Consider the following 20674-nt stretch of genomic DNA (forward strand, 5'->3'; position numbering starts at 1 on the left):
TTTTGCTGCAAGCAGAGAGAGAGGATCTAAGAGAAGTAAGCATCAGAGAAAAGACGGCTCACCCATTTTGAAATAGAAGTACCTACGGGAGTGCTAAGTAGTGAGGTTCAGGAGGCGTTGGATATGTGGGTCAGAGACTCTGCAGGGTATGGACTTGGACGGCGTCCACGTACCATTCTCCCCAGGGATGGCGCATCATGTGAGAAAAGTAACTGAGGATCTAGACTTTGCCACATACCGTGTGCCACATGGTATTCCATTGCCACATCATTTAGGGACTCTTAGAATGCTAACAGGGGTCACCATACAGACCATCCCGTCTAAATGTTCCCTTACAGATGAAAAGACTGAGGCTTAAAGAAGTTGCCACCCACACACACTACTTTCACCTACAAACTGAATGTATTAGATGGAATCCCAACAGGAAGTCTATGGCACACTCAAAATAAGATAATTCAAGGAGGGTTTGTTTACAGAGACAAGATTTACAAAGAAGTGGGTTCAGAGGAAGTGTGGGGCATGGTGCTGTGACTTGAGCTCTAGTTGCAGCCAGGCTGGTACCATTCCTAGACTTGAAGGGAAGAAGGGGAGCAAGGAGAGTAGGCCGCCCGAGATGGGCATTGACTTTGTGATGGATGGCGGCATGGCCAGCTCTAGACAAGCTTGCTGGGAGGAAATCGAGGACTTAGAGACTCTGTCTCACCCCTGGCCCTCTCTCTGAACTCCTGCCTAGTCTTCCCATGGGCCAGACCCAGTAAGAAGCTGGAAGCAGGTGATAGACACAGACCCACCTCCCAGGGCAGAGACCTTTAGGAAAGGCAAAAGGGAGGTGTCCAGCGGTGTTTACAACATGCTTTTCTGCCTTCGAGCGTGTAGCCGGATAATAAGGGAGATTCAGATTAACATCTACAAAGTTTTTTGGGTTCTTGGTTAAAAGGGTTCATGAATTTTTGGATAAAAGAAACTTAAATTGAATATTAAATAGGAGTGGTTTCCTCTGAAATTTATTTTGAGTCAGAGTTGTCCTTGGCTCTCCTTTATCTTATACTGCTATTGATTTGGTTCAAAAAAAATTGTGAATAGAGATCAAAGCACTTTAAACAGATACATCCACTTGTGTAAATATCCTTGAATGCCACCCCCCGCCCAGTCTTCCGCTCCCCCTCTGGTTGCCAAGTCCATTCAGCACCTCTAGAGGCTGTTAATACATGTAATGATTGTAATAAACATTGTATTTGCTTTGGTTCCAGCTGGCTCCAACCACCAAACTCTGTCCATAGTTCCTATTGTTATCTTTGCCTAGTAGATAACTGCATTGTTATCATTAGAAGCCACCTTTGTCATGGATTTCGAAGTGTTGATCTTTTATACATTACAATCATTGTTTCCCTCAACATGTTTTAAAATTTACCCCTGTATTTTTGTTTTTAAGGATATTTAGAATTACAAAATGCAGGTAAAAGTTAGGTACACTATTGAGAACTTCCTTATTTCATGCACTAAAGTCTTGAAATGTTTTTGTTGGTTTTGTCCATTTTTGATACAGCTTTCAAACAAAAATTAATATATTTGCATATGTGTGACTTAAACTGGTTTTAAGATGGGCAGTCTTCATCAGAAGTTGTTAGAGGCACAGGCGTGTAATAATTCCTAAGCCAACAGAACTTATATTTTACTGTCAGGGAAAATTGTTGTAATTTGTCCTCAAAAACTGGAAACATATATTTTTAAATCCCCGGAAATTGTCATGATTTCAGATGTTTTACAGTGACTGAAAGTGAGGATTAAAGGAGGCTGGGTCAGAGAATATAGAGTAGTCACATAAATTAGCAAATTAAAACTGGGGGAACTCTTGATAAACTAGGGAACAAGTGTTAGATTTATATCTATTGAAGAAGGTAGTGATTTCTTATATTTAAAAGTAGGCTTTGGGCATTGTTGGGGTTATCTTCTTAGAGAATTAACCAGAAATGTAAGTCTTGAACAATTCATATTTTGTTTTAGAATTTAAGCATGTTGGAGTCCACAAAGATTAAACCAAAAAGATGTCCCTTTAGACAAATACTGATAGTTCAAATAGAGTATAAACATAAATGTAATTAATGAACCTAAGTCCTCTCACTTTGTTACAGTGGTTTACATACATGGACACCAAGCAAAAATCCTGAAAATACCAGAGATTTTTAAACCTTAGCTATTATTGAAGTTACTAAATGGGAATTAGATGAATAGATGTCGTACCATACAGAGCACTGATGTGGATCAGAACTGAATTTTGGAGTAATAGAAACCATTTTTTAAAACACATTTTCCTAAAGAAATCTTGTGAACACCAAAGGGTAGCTGAAGTTTTTGAGACTTCACGCTCTTTTAAAAGTTCATGTTAAATATTTCAAAGTAAATTTAATAACAACCTGTATGTCTGCCTGTTCACTTGTGGACATTTGGAGTGCTGTGCTGGATGCTGAGGAAGGAGCACAGGGTTGAAGTTCCACAGCCCTGGTGGGAATCGCAGCCCTTTTCACGTCTCAGCTCTGTGACTCCAGCCTGTCTGACATTCCTTTTGTCAGCTATAAAATGTGGTTACTGATGGCAACTGATTGGTCTTGCAACTTTTCTACCTCCTGCACTTCCAGGTTTTTGTGCCCACTGTCCATTTAAAGCTTGGGTCTGCGTGCCCTGGCAGACATTGTTGTATCGCGTCTATGATTGTGATATTTACACCCACACATGACCTTGGATAAAAATTAGAATGTATTTCATACAGTTACAAAACTTATGTATTCACTTAATAGTATATCATGGACATCTTTTATGTAAGTGGGAATGAGCAGGATGAAAAACTCATTCATCTTTTTTGATGGCTGAATAATATTCCCCTGTTGGAAATTATTGTGGAGCAAAAGTCCTGTGAATACCTCCTTGTATACTACTATGAATATTTCTATAGGATAAACTTTCACAAGTGGAACTCTGGGTCAGAGAAAATGGACACTCTTAATTTTATACATTATGTCAGATTGTCCTCTGAAAGGGTTGTGCCAATTCACGATTAATAGTTTTCCCATACCTTGGCCAATCCTGAATAATGTTATTCTGTTCATTTCTGCCAATCAGGCCCTTTATTATGATGGCCTTCTTCCTTCCTTCCTTCCTTCCTTCCTTCCTTCCTTCCTTCCTTTTAATGAGATTGAATATATTTGATAGTTTTTGTTTCTTGTAAATTATCTTTCTTATTTTTTATCTGGTTTTCTGTTGTATTATTTTATTAGTGTAATTTGTTTTAGATGTTTTCTCCCAGTTGGTCATTTGTATTTGGCCTTTATTTATAGTGTTTGCTGAAGAGGATTTCAGTTTCAAATAGCTGGATCTATAAATCTTTTCACCTGAATCTTCTAGATTTCCCATTGTGCACATCCCAATAGGCATCCACATCCCAAGGTCCTCTTCCAATAAGGAAAAACGTGTTTCCTCCCAACACACTTTTCTAGTTCTGTTTTTTAGGTCTTTCCATCTATATACTGTTTCTTCTTATAGATTTTTATAGGTGGTGTAATGTAGGGATGAAACTTACTTTCTTCCAAGTGAATGGCCAGGTGTCTTCCTTTCACCTATTGAAGTACATTTTCTCTCTCACTAAGAGGAAATGCAGCCACCTGTAAGAACTTTAAACCCTATTAATGTATCCATCTCTTCTGGAATTTACTCTTTTTTTAATGTTAATACCACCCTTTTATTTACTGTACCTTAGAGTATATTTTGGTAACAGAGCAAATGCCCTTCCTCCTTATTTCTCAAGCTATTAAGAATTATTCAGCCAGAAGTACCTTATTTTAAAAATTACATTCCTCAACAAAAGCATTTGATTGCCTTAAATGTTTTGTGTTAATATAGGAGTGACTATTATCTTCGTAATACGGCTTTTCCCCACCTTAGTCATGGTCTGTCTTCCTATTTTTATAATATATCATTTTATTTATATAGATAGAACTTTTTAAAATTCCTCAGTGTTTTGCCTTTTTTGTTACTATTGTGGATGGGATCTTTTTCCGATTATATTTTGTAGCTGACTTACTAGGATTTGTGTATTTATTTTATATTTTATGTCTACCATCATCTAAATTATTTTTATAATAATATTTTTCTTGTCATAAATTTTATTTATGAAAAACATAAGCCAATGTATCTAAAGCAGAAACCCTTAGAAACACAAGGAGATTCTGGGGGAAGGAAAACAAAAACTCAGATTCTCTTTTAGAGTTTGACAAATAAAGTATGGAAAAATATAAGGATATGTGTGAGACAGAAATCTTGTTAATAAAGGACTTAAAAGAGAACACTCCCTTTGTACCCTGCGGAACAAAAACCAAGTATGTGCATAGTCATAAAGAAAACAATACTAAATTCTACCGACTGGGAGTTTGTACAGGTTACCTTCTCTGACCATAATGCAATAAAGTTGGAAATCCAGCAGCTAGAAGATAACCATAAATAATAATGAATTTCCTGGAAATTTTATGGCCACATGGGTTATAAAACACTTTTTTTTAATTTCTTTTTCCAATTTTTAAATTATTTTATTGTTGTTCAATTACAGTTGTCTGCATTTTCTCCCCACCTCTCTACCCCATCCCAGCCAAACCCACCTCCCTCCCCAGCTTCCACCCTCCCACTTGGTTTTGTCCATGGGTCCTTTATAGTAGTTCCTGAAAACCCTTCTCCCCACTATTCCTCCCCCCTCCCCTCTGGCTACTGTTAGATTGTTCCTAACTTCAATGTCTCTGGTTATATTTTGTTTGCTTTTTTCTATAAAACACTTTTCTAAGTAATTTATTCTTCAAATTAGTTTACTCTTGTTTTAGAGAAAATTACATATTTAAAGATTTTAAGTCTTTAAATTACATATTCAAAGATTAACAAAAATTAGGAACACTTATTTAAAGATTCACATGAGAAAAGTAGAAGTCAACAAATTATAAAATAAAACAATAATCCTCCCAAAATGGAAATAAAACTTCATGTCCATTTTTTAAATAAATTATATAGCTAAATTGACAAATCTGACTGATAAAAGCAAAAACCAAAATATACAACATTAAAGAAGAGAAAATCAGATTTTCTCAGAAAACCAAAGAAACAGATGATAATAAAATAACTATAAGAAATAACCATGTATAGAATGGAGCCAATACATTTTTAAATCTAAATGAAATAGTTTCATAGAGAAATTTATCATTAGTAAAATGGACTCATAAAGAGGTTGCAACCTGTTGCAACTAATTGGCAGGAAGACATTCACAAGATCATTAAAGACACACTTCTGAGAAGGATCCACCCAGATGGTTTTACAAGTAAGTCCCTAGGGACCGATTATTCCTATGTTGTTTATAGTATTTCAGAATATAGAAAAGGATGAAAAGCTTGCATATCCCTAATATCAAAACATGAAAAACTAACAAAAAAGAAAACTATGGATTAGTCTCACTTATGAATATGTTAATATCCTAAAAAATTAGCAAATAAAATCCAACAGTCTATTTAAAAAAATAGCAAGCCATAATTAGGAATGATTTATTCTAAGAAGTCAAGGATGGTACAATGTTAGGGAATCTATTAATATAATGAATATATGGAGAACCAAGATGGCGGCGTAGGTAGACACACTGCGCCTCCTCGCACACCAGAACTGACAGAGAATCGAACAGCAAGGGGGACCAACACCAAGGAAATAGAAAATAAACATTCATCCAGACTGGTAGGAGGGGCGGAGACGGGCACCGGGGTGGAGAGGACTCGCGTGGCTGTGGCGGGACTGAGACTGGCGGAGTGTGGGACAAATGGCGCAGGCAGTCTGAGCACTAGCAGACCCTGCGGCCCCACATTGGCACAGATAAACCGAGAGGGCTGGACTCAGAGTGGCGGAGAACGGGGCAGGCTGAGCAGGGGGTAGCACCCTGCGACCCCACATTCGAACAGAGATAAACCGGGCAAACTGTGGGGAGCGAAGCAGACCGCGCAATCCAGGGCTCCAGCTCGGGGAAATAAAGCCTCAAACCTCTGATTGAAAACGCCCGTGGGGGTTGGGGCAGCAGGAGAGACTCCCAGCCTCACAGGAGAGGTTGTTGGAGAGACCCACAGGTGCCTAGAGTGTGCACAGGCCCACCCACTCGGGAACCAGCACCAGAGTGGCCCAGTTTGATTGTGGGTAGCGGAGTGAAAGATTGAAGGCCGGAGGAGAGTGAGGCGGGCGCCATTGCTCCCACTCGGCCCCGCCCCCACGTACAGCGTCACAGCGCAGCGACCAGCATTACCCCGCCCCGGTGAACACCTAAGGCTCCGCCCCTTAAAGTAACAGACGCGCCAAGACAGACAAAAAAAAAAAATGGCCCAAATGACAGAACACTTCAAAGCTCCTGAAAAAATACAACTAAGCGACGAAGAGATAGCCAACCTATCGGATGCACAGTTCAAAGCACTGGTTATCAATATGCTCACAGACTTGGTTGAATCTATTCGAAAAACAGATGAAAAAATGAAGCCTATGCTAAGAGAAACAAAGGAAAATGTACAGGGAACCAATAGTGATGAGAAGGAAACTGGGACTCAAATCAATGGTATGGACCAGAAGGAAGAAAGGAACATCCAACCAGAAAAGAATGAAGAAACAAGAACTTGGAAAAATGAGAGGCTTAGGAACCTCCCGGATGCCTTGAAACATTCCAACATCCGAATTATAGGGGTGCCAGAAGGAGAAGAGGAAGAACAAAAAATTGAAAACTTAATTGAACAAATAATGAAGGAGAACTTCCCTAATCTGGCAAAGGAAATAGACTTCCGGGAAGTCCAGGAAGCTCAGAGAGTCCCAAAGAAGCTGGACCCAAGGAGGAACACACCAAGGCACATCATCATTACATTACCCAAGATTAAACGCAAGGACCTACATCCAAGATTACTGTATCCAGCAAAGCTATCATTTAGAATGGAAGGGAAGATAAAGTGCTTCTCAGATAAGGTCAAATTAAAGAAGCTCATCATCACCAAGCCCTTATTATATGAAATGTTAAAGGGAGTTACCTAAGAAAAAGAAGATCAAAAATAGGAACAGTAAAAATGACAGCAAACCCACAGTTATTAACGACCACACATAAAACAAAAACGAGAGCAAACTAGGCAAACAACTAGAACATGAGGGTTGCCAATAGGGGAGTGGGAGGGGGAGGGGGGGGAAAGGTACAGAGAATAAGTAGCATAGATGATAGGTGGAAAATAGACAGGGGGAGGGTAAAAATAGTGTAGGAAATGTAGAAGCCAAAGAACTTATAAGTATGACCTATGGACATGAACTATAGGGGGGGAATGTGGGAGGGAGGGGGGTGGGCAGGATGGAGTGGAGTGGGGGGGAAATGGGACAACTGTAATAGCATAATCAATAAATATATTAAAAATAAAATTAAAAAAATATATAATGAATATATTATTAATAGAATAAAAGAGTGATCATGTTGTCATTTTCATAAACATTTTTTAAAACATCGGATTCATTATCCGTTTTGAATGGTAACTAAATTTGAAAGGAATGGAGGGGAACTTCTTAAACACAGCAATATTGTTCCTATCTTAAGCTGTCTAAACATTTATTTGATGATTATAATAAGTATCACTGATTAAAGTACTGAAAAGGAAGATAGTTCCACTAAAGTGCTTTGGGTTGGGTGATCAGTCAGAAATCACAGCCTCTTTAGGACAGCCTAAAATAATGCTATATTCAGATTAAACTTTTCATCTCTGATGATGCTAGACTTTATTTCAAATTGAGATGAGAAGATAAGCGCGTGACCTCACAGTGTCTGTGTATGTCTATAAACCACTCAAGTGGAACTTTATGGACAGTGTGCACCTGCGCTTTCATTTACAGTGTGTCAGAGAAGCAGGGAGATGTGTTCCTCCAGCTAAAAATATTAGTAAAGCTGACCAGCGCTCAGAACTGGACACTCTGCTCAGCACAAGTAGTAAGTACCTTCTGTTTAGAGAGTGACTGGTAATTGAATTTTGCCCAGTTATCTCCTAGGAAAGATTGCCTTGAAATCATTGATTTGATATTTGTCAACCCCCAATTGTACTGTGCACACTATTGCGGTGGGCCTTTGCAGACATACTAGTGGACAAAATTGGATCCATACCCTCTAGAACAAACCATATTCTTTATGAACTGTGTTACAAGGTACGAATCTCAGGTGACGGTGGGTTCGGGGAGGTAATGGTATCAAAGCTGGGCGTTGGAGGCTGAGTAGAATTTCCACTTCTGGCGAGGAGAAAGAAGAGCTCTCCAGCCTAGAAGAACAGTGTCAACAAAAGGATGGAGGCATGAGCTGGAGGATATGTGTGTCTAATTGAATGGTGCTCAAACGCAGCCAAGAGTTACCTGAGAATTTTTTTTAAAAAACAAAAGAAAAAGGAGAACTCCAGGGGCCCCACCTAATTCAATGACTGCAAGATGAGGCCCAGACACCTATGTTCTCCTAAAAGCCCCGTGGGTGATTCTCACGTGCAGTCGGGGTTGGGAGCCAACGGTGTGGTCTCGTATGTGACTTGGCTGCGAGGAGTATGAAGTACTGTGAGAGATGGTGCTGGAAAGATATGTTGGAGCCAAATGATGACTTGAGAAACATTGTTTTGGTATTGTGGGTTTGTTTTCTCTTTTAATTTCTATTACCTCACCATCATCTCTCCATTAGACATCAACCAGCTATCCCTTAAACAAAACCTGACCTCTTGCATGGATTAGAAGCAAAACATGCCAAATGAGATGAAGAGGAGGAACCAGTCAAGAATCTTGTTAGTTACTGCTATAGCATCGCCCTAAAACTTACAACAACAACCAGTTTATTATCACTCACAATTCTGTGGGTTGAACTGGACTCAGCTGGGTAGTTCTTCTGGCAGGGGCCACGGTCACCTGGAGGGTCATTTGGGCTTCTACGTCACGATGGTCCACGCACATGGCTTTTAGTTGGGTTGAAGCTGTCAACTAGAACATCTTTGTGGGCCTCTCCCTGCATGGCAGCTGGGTTCCAAGAGGAAGCATTCAACAAGGTTCAGGCTACTGAAATTCGTGTGGCCTAGCTTTGATAGTCTCAGACGTCACTTCCTCCTCAGACTCACTAGAAGGTGAATTAGACGTCACCCCCTGATGGGAGGAGGGGCGTGTGCATCAGTTTCCTGAAACTCACGGCAGCAGTTTTGGAGACCTACTGCAGCAGTCTTCGTGTGCCAAGCCCTCGACCATCAAAACACATAATAAAGCAGAATGTCAGGAAATTTAGACATAAACAAAAATACAATTAGACAAAACAATATGTAAGGATAAAAGGAATCTGAGTAATAGAAAAAGCTTATGTAATAGATTTATGTGTTAAATTCCTTAGCTGACAATAAAGAATACATCTTCATTCCAGGCATCCATAAAATATCTGCTCCACCCTCCCAACTACATAAAAAGAAGCTCTTGAATCCTTATGTACCCTTATAAATCTGAAGCCTTAATGATAGGCTTTCCTCACCTCTCCACCAGGCAGAAGTAATTACAGTTGTGTTCCATCTATTATTATATACTGTTCTGTATTAGTATTAAGTGGGGTTCTTCCCACTTTAGAATTTCTTCCTCTGAATGACTTTTTTGCACACAGTATAAACAATTGGGTTACATATGTCTCTCAAGTTCTTCTTTTTTTAATTTGTTTTCTGAAAAGATCAGCATTTGAAGGAGGCTTTATTTTAATTCCCCACAGTCTCATGATAAGAGTAGTTTTGACTTGTCCTGGTGCTCTCTTGAGACTGCAGAGTCACTGAAATCATCTGCTAATTTCCCAACAGTCTCACCCGGGAACTGAGCTGCAGTCGCTGCCAACACCTGTTGTCCGCGTATTCTTTTTGTAAGCCCCTTCAGGAAAAAAAAAATAATTGTTTTAAGACTTTTTAAAAAGTCTTTACTGTCTGCAAGTCAGGTATTTTCCCCTCCTCATGAGACACAGAGAGTCTGAGGTAGGAACCCAGGTTGTGGTGATGTCATTTCCTGGCCTGTCTGCGATCAGTCCTAGGTACCTGTGGCTCCCATCTCAGCGTCCCCCCATGACCTTTCGGAACCGAATCTTGGCGTTCCAGTGCCCAGGCTGAGGGGTTAGCAGACAGCCGGCGCCCTTGGTAACACTCAGCCCCCTTTGCTGTTGCAGGTCGTCACGCTGTGGTACAGAGCCCCGGAAGTCCTGCTCCAGTCCAGCTACGCCACCCCCGTGGACCTCTGGAGTGTCGGCTGCATATTTGCAGAAATGTTTCGTAGAAAGTAAGAAATACCTTTGTTTCACTTTGTCTTCCTTGGAAAGAAACTTTCTGGGTCTTTGGTCACTTTAAGTGGCCTCATAGTGTTTCTGTTCAAAGGAGGATCATGTTACCCAGGTCCACCTGCTTCAGGTGACCACATGGAGGGCTGCCCTGAAACGCTCCTCTGCCCTTACTTACAGCGTCGGTCTGTCTGCCTGTGGTTCCAGCTCTTAGGGACTCTGGAAAGGAATACTCCACTGGTCTTTTAACAATTCATTTTGTTTCGGTTGAGATAATAGGACACAGTGAACATGAAGCATGTTATGGTGTTTTTTAGGGAGGAAATATCCTCAAGGTGAACTTTATCCACAGAAGAATGATCGGCGCTGTTAAGTATATGGAAATTTTGATGGTGAGAATAGTGGAAAAACACAGAACGTTTAGACTGAAAAGGAACAGGCAAGGAAGAAGTCAGTGCTATTTCAGAATACTTCAAATGCTGTCGTGTGGAGGAGAGATTAGGCATATTTGGGCAGTGGAGTGAGCAGAACTAGGGCCAAAGATATTAAAATTACAGAAATAAAGATTTTTGCCCAGAAAGGGGAAAATCTAATGATTACATAGTTGTCTGAAGAAGAGGTTGGGGTCCATGAAAATAATACATTTTCATGGAGTTCCGAGAAGAGACTGGCCCACCACACGCTGAGATGGTTCCAGCGGCATTCATAGAGTGGTGGGTGGGGTAGGTGACCTCCAGGGTTCTTCCGACTCTGAGAGCCTCTGATTCATTTGTTTGATTTTCAGGTCATAAGAAATAGCCAAACAATATAATGGAAGATCTGCCAGGAAAATAACCCATACCTGGGTACTAAATTCAGCCTTGTCAAAATTAAACAGGGAGCCTAATTATAATCTAACCCATTTTCTATTTTTACTTCCATGGGAAAGTGTGAGTTGGGAAGCTGAGTATATTCCCATTGGATGTGTTATGTTCAAAACAAAGCTACGTGATCACTCACAAGGAGAAGTGGTCAGCCATTGCCTGTTTGGTTTTTTTTGTTTGTTTATACCAAATGAAGTTTTGTGCATATAATAAATTTTGAGACCTATTTCTAGAACTCAGCAGATTTTTCTGTAGCTCACAAGAGAGGATCATGGCCAGGAGTTCAAAGTACACGGATGTTTAATGCAGGCCTGCTGCTTTACCTAATACAGGACCAAACCTCTTCCCTTATGTTACCTTTGGCTCCTCACAATAAGAGATAAGTGAGGCGTTGTGGTAAATTTATTTGTCTAATGTCAAGCAGCTAAAAAAAACCTGCAGGCCTATGATTCCAATGCAACTCTTGTGTGCTCTAATACAATGTTGTTTTTCTACCAAGGAGGGAAGAAAAAAGGTAGTATTGAGTTCAGCTGCAATGTTTGCCAAACAGGCTAAGTACAGGCATACCTCCTTTTATTGCGCTTTGCAGATGTTGCTTTTTTTTTTTTTACAAATTGAAGGCAAGACCATTCCACCAGCAAAAAATTATGACTTGCTTTACTGTGATACTCGATTTACTGCAGTGGTCTGGAACCAAACCCGCAATATCTCCGAGGTGTGCCTGTAATTAGTTTTGGAAATGTGGTCCTTAGACCGGCAGCCTCAGCCTCACTGGAGACCTTGGAAACACAAATTCTTGCCCCGCCCCCCAGACTGACTGGATTAGAAGCTCCTGGGCTGGGGCCCAGCAGCCTGTGCTTTAGCAGGTGCTCCCAGTGACCCTCATTCACCCTGCATGGTAGGAACCACTGTGCTGGATGACAGGATCACCAGCGATGGGCGTTCTTTAAATGGTCAGCTCTCGACTCCCCCTCGAAATTCTGATTCGTTACTGGGCTGAGGTGAGGCCAAGTTTTGTTGTTTTTAAAAGTGCCTCATGTAATTCTTCCCATCAGACAAGTGTGGAAAACATTGGGTTAAAGGGTTATGGTCAGAACAAGGAATAATTTCCTGTCAATGTTGCAGGGTGGGAGGTAGGACTGTCGTTCCAGTCAGTCCCAGGAATAACTTGGGGTAGCTGGGAGTTGATTAGAGACGTGTTTATTGGAATTACATTTATATGTCAACAGTTGTCCTCAAATGTAGAGATTGAGGCCTTCTTTTGCTATGGCAGATTATGGCAGTGTGATTGGTTATTTTTCTTTTTTTAAAATTTTTAAATTTTTATTGTTATTCAATTACAGTTTTGTGCCGTTTCTCCCCATCCCTCCACCCCGAACCCAGCTGAACCCACCTCTCTCCCCCACCTCCACCCTTCCCCTTGATTTTATCCATGTTTCCTTTATAGTAGTTCCTGTAATCCCCTCTCCTCACTGTCCCCTCCCCACTCCCCCCTGGCTATTGTTAGATTGTTCTTAACTTCAATGTCTCTGGTTATATTTTGTTTGCTCTTTTTCTTCTGTTGATTATGTTCCAGTTAAAGGTGAGATCATATGGTATTTGTCCCTCACCGTCTGGCTTATTTCACTTAGCATAATGCTCTCCAGTTTCATCCATGCTGTTGCAAAGGGTATAAGCTCCTTCTTTCTCTCTGCTGCATAGAATTCCATTGTGTAAATGTACCATAGTTTTTGGATCCACTCATTTGCTGATGGGCACTTAGTTTGCTTCCAGTACTTGGCTATTGTAAATTGTGCTGCTATGAACATTGGGGTACATAGGTTCTTTTGAATTGGTGTTTCAGGGTTCTTAGGGTATAATCCCAGCAGCAGAATTGCTGGGTCAAACTTGAACAGACACTTCTCAAAGGAAGACATACAGAGGGCCCAGAGACATATGAAAAGATGCTCAGCATCACTAGCCATCAGAGAGACGCAAATTAAAACCACAATGAGGTAACATCTCACACCAGTCAGAGTGGCCAACATAAACAAATCCACAAACAAATGTTGGAGAGGATGCGGAGAAAAGGGAACCCTAGTGCACCGCTGGTGGGAATGCAGACTGGTGAAGCCACTGTGGAAAACAGTATGGAATTTCCTCAGAAAACTAAAAATGGAAATGCCCTTTGATTGGTTATTTTTCAATAGGACAAGACTTCAACACCACCCATAATTGATGACAGAAGCCAGTATTTTTCTGAAGGATGTGAAAAGAAAGATAAAATTTAAGAAATACACATATAGTGTTAAACATTCACTAGTGAGAAATTTGCTGTACTTGTAAGTATAAGTAGTCACCCCCAATGGAAAAGTTACAACCCAAATTTTTATTTTATAGTATTAAAGCATTTTCCCAGTGAAGTGGTAGTGTGATTGGTAATCTGGTTCCTAGTCCAGCCAGCAGAATCCTATTTAACCTGGAACATATCTGAAACATTATCTGTACTAATTCATCAAAACCTATTCTCTATTTATTGCATTTTTTCCAAGGGAAAATTCATTGTACGTTCCAATCCAAAATGACAGGGTTGTCTCTTTGCCCCAGCACTGGGCCTGGGAAGGAGGACTCCATGTTGCAGGCTCAGAGGAAGGCTACTGTGATGACAGCAGCAATGGTCTGCTTCAGTTTGCTGGGAAATCAAGATACTGGGTAGAGACCCATTGACTCTACAGGTGTGCACAACAGAAAGTGCCTTCTCTCTGGGAGCCTTGCACAGAGGTAACAGACTGAGAAATAATTGGCAGTACCAAGAAGCAATATCAGAACCCAGGCCTGTGTGCCTTTAAAGCTGAAGGAGAATGAATCAGGACCTACCACACACCCTTCCTGGGGCGGATGCCTCATCTCCTAGATAGTTCCTGCCTACTTGGCTGTGACCCTGAATGTGGCCATGGGACCTGACCCTTGTTCCTGCTCAGTTCACATTTGGCATTTCCTATGATGACGCCCAGATATCTGAATGTGCATGCTTCTTACTTACGCCAGATGTGTTGTTCTAGGGTCCATCTCTTAGCCTGACCTGGTTCCAACTTGATTTTTGATACAGTGTTGACCCATAGATTCTGAACACAGACTTCCCTGGCTTTGTCATCTTTTAATACCTTTGTGGTTTTTGCTATATTCTTATGACAACTATACTTAATTTTTTGTTACCCTACATCATTTACTTTTTCATTTGGCCTCATCTAAGCAAAAATACACAAAATCACAGATTTGATGAGCCAGTTATTTGTTTGTCTAATACATGCTAAAATATATTTAGTACAACCATTAATATTATTAGGCAATTTGGTCCATGTTCAACCCCTGGAATCATTTCATATCATCAGTGGTATGTGTCACATGTTGGAAACCCTGTAACAGGTGTTTTTCATCTAGTCTACAAATACCTTATTGAGTGGTTACTATATGCAAGGCCCTTCCCTAGAAGATTAACTTAAATCCTAGTGGGGAAGAGAAGCACTGCTTGCACTATGAGTTAATTAACCAGAACTGGGGTAAAAGCTATGAAGAAGTATAAGGTTCTATGAATGGATGTAATGAGAAGACCAGAGAGGAAAAAGAGATTTCTCAGTGAAAGGCTAGAAGTCAGGATTAACCTTCCTTCAAGGGCACATCCTGGTTGTTTATATAAAATCCCTGAGGAATAAGCATTTGTGCATCAGCAAGGCTCAACATCTTCCATAACTAAGGGGGAGAAAAAGAAGCAAAAGGCATGGACATCCGTCTGTCATGTGACAGGCCCGGGCCCAGGCCCTTCCCTTGCACTATCTCATCAAACCTGCACCCTGAGGACCGTTACCCAGTTTCCAGATGACAGACTAGAGCCCTCCCCCAGGAGGATCCACAACGTGTTCATGGGCGCACAGCTCTTAAACGGCTGAACCACTTTTGAACCCAGGGCTGCCTGACTCTGTAACCTTGATTTTTTTCACTCTGCCATGTTTCTGCCCTTGCTGTTGTTTTACCTACTAGGCCGTTTTCTTTTCTGGAATGTTTATATGTTATTACAGTGTAGCAACAATGATATTTTAGAGAGGTCAAGAAGCAAACCATACATTCAGTAGCTTTGATTTTTAGTCTCTCCCATATTGCAAAGGTTGACCAATTCCCTGTGATATTGTTAAGGGATGAATGTCTTCTATTCTAAAATCAAATACCTAGATAATATGAACTCAAAAGAGTCTTAGGACAGATGGTTGACAGAGAGTTTAAATACCATCTGTCACTATTATCTGGGTGTAGTAATTGGCCCACGCTGACCCACAGTAGCATTCTACAAAATGGAGAAGAGCTGGATTTTCATCTTCCTCATTTCATTCTTCGTCCATGGGTGATCTGACCTTACTCCACACCGAGTTATATTTTAACACTAAAAAACATTGTTATGAATTTGGCCAGTAGACAGCTAGGCAGTTTGAGGGGTGGGGTGGGATGGATAGACAGATGAACAGATGGATGAGATCTCTTTGACTTTTTTAACTTCATGGCAAATTAAATTCACAGTTGTCAACTCTGCAGGTATCTGTCGGTTCCCTTGTGATCCTGGTCAGAGCTGTTGACTGTGGTTTGAAAGCTATGGGGTTTTCCAGGTTACGGCAAACTCATAAAAAGAAAACGCACATTTAAAAAATAAAACATGCTACTAATTCTTTGAATGTGGAGATTGTGGTGAACAGATAGTAATTCTTAGAAGTTCTGAGTTGCCAGCTCTGCTGGTCCCTAGCTAAGAAATGCCAAATGCCACCAGAAAGAACATGATAAATACAGCCACTGTGAGAAAGAAACAAATAGGCTTCATGGTTGTATTACCCCATGTATGGGGGCCTATGTAGGCTTGTCGTCACTGGTTTCTATGAATTAAACACCCAGTAATTGAGAAACTGACAGTAAAACTGTCCTTTGTGGTTGATGGTCTGTGAGCAAATGTCTTTAAAATGTCACCGAGTGCCTTGCCAATGTTCCATTGGCTGCTGTGCTGCTCTTTCCCCATATCTGAGTGCTCTCCTTAATGACATGAAATAAATGAGGTCCTTAACCAGCCGGCCTGAGCACCAAGGCGCCAGAAAGCGAGCCCTATCCTGGGAGAGGAAACCCATCACCTCAAGCTAGGTCAGAACACGTGTGTGGAAGCCAGAGCACTCTGCTGGACTCTTGAGATTTCTTATCTCTTCCTGGATATTGCCCTTGACCTTTTTTTCTTCCTCTCTCTCCCTCTCTAAAGAACCAACCAAATGGGAAAACTCCAAAGAACATTTTCTTGAGTAAGGATATACACAAGATGGTACCCAGGAAGAGAACCGATCTTGGTTCAGTAATGCATACAGGATAGCTCTTAGTAAGAACAAATAAATACATTTTAATGTGAGCAGCATGGCTTTCTCTTATTCTTAAGGTGTGTCTTACTTTAACATGAATTTGAACAATATATTTGTTCTCATGACTCACATTGAAAAGCCACCACCAGGAATGGCCTTTCCCTAGCGGGGCAGGTCTGCCACCCTGCAGCTCCCCAGCCCAGTGCCTCTCCAGTGTGGGCCTCTGGGTCGGCCTTTTTGGTGGTGTTCTCTGTAAACTGGGTTTTATCTTTCACTACTCTCCCTACCATTCTTCTGCTGTGTCCTTCCCTCCATTCCCAAGTCATTGCTTCCCTTCTGCTGACAATTACTGGTCCGTGACTGCTTCCCAAGGTCCTATCCCTGTCCTGAGCAACCCTGTTCTCCCTTCTCTGGCTCTTCATTCCATCCCTCCACTCTGCCTCTTGGAATCCCTGTTCTGTGGCACAGGTTACCCATCTTCCCTGAAGTTTTCCTCACAGTCTCCTTCTTCAGGGTAACTAAAACCAGGCCTTTTCCCCTCGATGCTCCATCCCCTGAGAAGAGAATTGGGATATTCTAATCCAGGGGTCCCCAACCCCAAGATTAGGAAACAGGCTGTGAGTGAAGCTCACCTAAGCTCTGCCTCCTGTCCCCCGACAACTGCCCCCGCCCACCTCAGGCCTTCCACAACACCTGTCCCTGGTGCCAAAAAGGTTGGGGCATGCTGTCCATCTAGACCATCTGCTGCCTGGGGGCATTAATCTGCCAGAGCCCCTTTTTGCCATCCTCTCACATGCCCTCTTCCCAGTCCTAATTTAGCATCTGTCACATTCAGAACCGGTGATTTTTTTTTTTTTAAGTATAGAACCACGGTAGGGTTAGAAGATATGTTAGATGGGAGTGCTTTGCACATAGGAGGAGACTGCAGTTTGAGGGTCCTGACTGAGTCAGTCTTCACTCTCCCTGTCCCTCCCACCCTCTGTGGGTACTTTAGCATTCAGTGACCTTCTGATGAACTCGTGTTCCCCGCCCACTTCTGGGGGGGGGCACTGCATCTTGGACGTCATTATCATCCAAATGCCCCCGCCGTTAAAAAGAAAGCTGCACTTGCGACAGAAATGAGGGCAACTAGAGCATACACGTGGTTGTTCAGCATTGCCGTCTGGACCTTTGTGGGCACGTCTCCTCCGCTCTGGCCCCCCGCCCTCAGTCTGGGACCCAGGCCTTGCTCGATTTCCTCCCCGTCCATCCCCCACAGTCCTCGCACCTCAGTCTGTTCCCACTCTCCCTGGCCAACGTTCAGCCTCATCTGCAGCTATGGAGATGAGCGAGGCTATCCAGAGTGAGCTCCTCTGTACTCCTTTCAGCTCAAAAATCTCCGTTTATCTTCACCTTCTTTCTTCCCTCTCTCCTGTTTCTGAAAACAATGCCTTCTTCCTCCTTCCCAGGCAAATCCTTCAACCTGTGTTCTTGGTCCTACCCTGCTTCTACACTCTCCCCCATCCGTCTCTCCTGATTTGCCTCTTCGGAATCTCCCCACGGAGTAACTCTTACCTCTCCATCCTGGAGAAGACCTTACTCTCCCTTCTATGCTCTCAGTCTTTCTCCTCCCTTTCATGGTCAAAGTTCTTAAAAGAACAGTGTCTCTACATGCAGCCTCCACTTCTTCACCACTTGTTCATTCCTTAACTCCTTCCAATGATGCAAATAACGCCTAATATTTATTGGGCACTTGCTATGACCTAAGCACTCTTTTCAGTGCCTTAAAACATATAATTTCATTTGCATCTCAAAGCAACTTTCTAGGGTACTATTGTCCCCCATTTCTCAGGTAAGAAAACTGAGGCCCGAAGAGGTGAAGAACTGCAGAGTACCACGGCCGGTTAGTGAGGAGGAGGAGGAGAGGCTCTGAACCCAGGCTTATCTAACGGCGCAGACCTGCTGGCGCAGAGCTGCTGCCTGGCAGGTTGATAGGGCCCATCCCTCCATTCTCGTTTCACTTGGTGTCTCCAGCATTTGCATCTCGTGGCCACTCATTCCATGACACCCTCCCTGCCCGTGCTGTTGACAAAGAACACACTCCTGGGTGCTTCTGCCTCTGTCCCTTTACCAACTCTTCTTCATCTCCCTGCTCCCAAACCTAGATGTTCCCAAAGAGTTCTGTCTAGATAAGATGCAGATGGCCCTGCAATGGGTTCCAGAGCCCCCTTTCAGTTCCCTGATGGACGGACTCCCTACCAGCCAGTCTCACAGACACCTGTCCTTCATCCAGCCCCTGACACCAGCTCTTCCTGACGCCTTTTCTTTTCCGGTTGATAGAACCCACATTCCCACAGTGACGTGCCTTGAAGTCACTTTGGAATCCTCCTCATCCTTCTCACATATCAAGTCCTGTGGCTTCTATCTCTACAGGGTCTCTCAGATCTTGCCCCTTTGTTTCACAACTTCCATCGCCCAACTTGGGCCTTCTTTAACAGTCACCCAGCAGCCTCTTTTTCCGTTTCCTGCCCAGTCGTGGACATAGCATCAATTAATCTTCCCATTGTCACCTTTTACAAAAACTTGTGAAAACTAGTGTAGGATCCTTGGCCCTCAAGACCTTCTCAAAAAGCCTCAGCTTTATTCTTGCCTTAGCATGTATTTCTCTCCAAGATGTTAGTGGAAGCGACCTGCCTTGTGGCCCCAGATTAGGCCTCGGTGTTTTCCTCTTTGGAACCCATGCACTTCTCATGTCCCGGATGCCCTCCTGCCTCTTTCACCTCCCAAAGCTAATGCTAGAAACCCCATCTTCTGGGGGAGACCTACTGCACTCCCCGCCTCCATCCTCAGCAGCTACTTGGCATTCTGTACGTGGCTTGCAGCACTTTTCCTCAGCCACAGTCTTTCTACACATGCAGGTCGGTCCACTGCAGCTGCACTGATGACATGATGCAGAGCGGTGTCCTTTCTCAGCAATCAGACACCCAAGTCTGTGTCTCAGCCCTGCCTCAGCGAGCTCTGGGACTGGAGGCAAGCCAGCAACTCTGGAGCTTGGTGTCTTCATCTGTAAAGTGGAGAGGATAGGATACCTCGTCCAAGGTGTTCCAACTGCTCCACAGCGCCCCCAGATCCCATCCTCTGTGTAGCGCAGGAGTTCCCAGCCTTTGTGCACTTGGCTCAGCTCTATTCCGGCAGCTAGATTGCATCTTTCACAAATCGAGGATTTGAACAAGTTTTAAAACATGGGAGTGAATAATGTCCAAGATTCATGCTGACACTGATATACTTGGCTTCTGGGTCACTGCTGGAGCAATTACCAAGTCTAGCACATCTAACACTTGTTGATAGAGTTTATTACACAGCCGTGTGTATAGTCCTCAGCGCTTGACACACATTTAAACAACCCCCAGTGACTTGCCCCCAGGATTCTACATCTGGTCATTGCCAGAGCTGGCACTCAGAGCTGTCTGACCTAAGAAAGGTACACTGAATGGCAATAAGCAGAACTGGAAAATTAGACAGGCATAAAGATAGAGGGCAGCCATCAGTAGATGAGTGGACAAAAAGGCTGTGGTACACTTACACAATGGAATACTACCCGCCATAAAAAAGAAGGAAATCTCACCTTTTTCAACAGCATGGATGAGCCTGGAGAGTATTGTGCTAAGTGAAATAAGCCAGTCAGAGAAAGACAAGTACCATATGATCTCACTTATACATGGAGTCTAGTGAACAAAATAAACTAACAAAATAGAAACAGATTCATAGATACAGAGAACAGACTGACAGCTGTCAAGGGGACGGGGGTTGAGAGGCTAGGTGAAAAGGGTAAAGAGATTAAGAAAAAACTCAGACACAGGCAAGAGTATGATGATTACCAGAGGGAAGGGGAGTGGGGGGAGGAAGAAGAGAGGGAAGAGGAGAGATAAATGGTGATGGAAGGAGATTCGACTTTGGGTGGTGAACACATAGTACAATATACAGATGATGTATTATAGAATTGTACACCTGAAACCTATGTAATTTTATCAACCAATGTCACCCCAACAGATCCAATAATTGTTTTAAAAAGATAGGGGGCAGCAATATAACAATTGGCGTGAGCATGTGGGCATGTGTGTGCATGTGCCCCGTC

General features: G+C 42.4%; 1 protein-coding gene across 3 annotated transcripts in view; it reads left to right on the plus strand.

The window, feature by feature from the left end:
• The window catches only part of CDK6 (cyclin dependent kinase 6), a 227627-nt gene that overhangs the window by 145047 nt on the left and 61906 nt on the right, over nt 1–20674 (plus strand). For all 3 annotated transcript variants that reach the window (XM_024577298.4, XM_045185268.3, XM_053926947.2), the window contains exon 5: nt 10230–10339. In XM_024577298.4, the coding sequence (XP_024433066.1) occupies nt 10230–10339 (110 nt within the window). The remainder of the gene's footprint in view (nt 1–10229; nt 10340–20674) is intronic.

This window comes from Desmodus rotundus, chromosome 6 (assembly GCF_022682495.2).
Source record: "Desmodus rotundus isolate HL8 chromosome 6, HLdesRot8A.1, whole genome shotgun sequence".
NCBI lineage: Eukaryota > Metazoa > Chordata > Mammalia > Chiroptera > Phyllostomidae > Desmodus > Desmodus rotundus.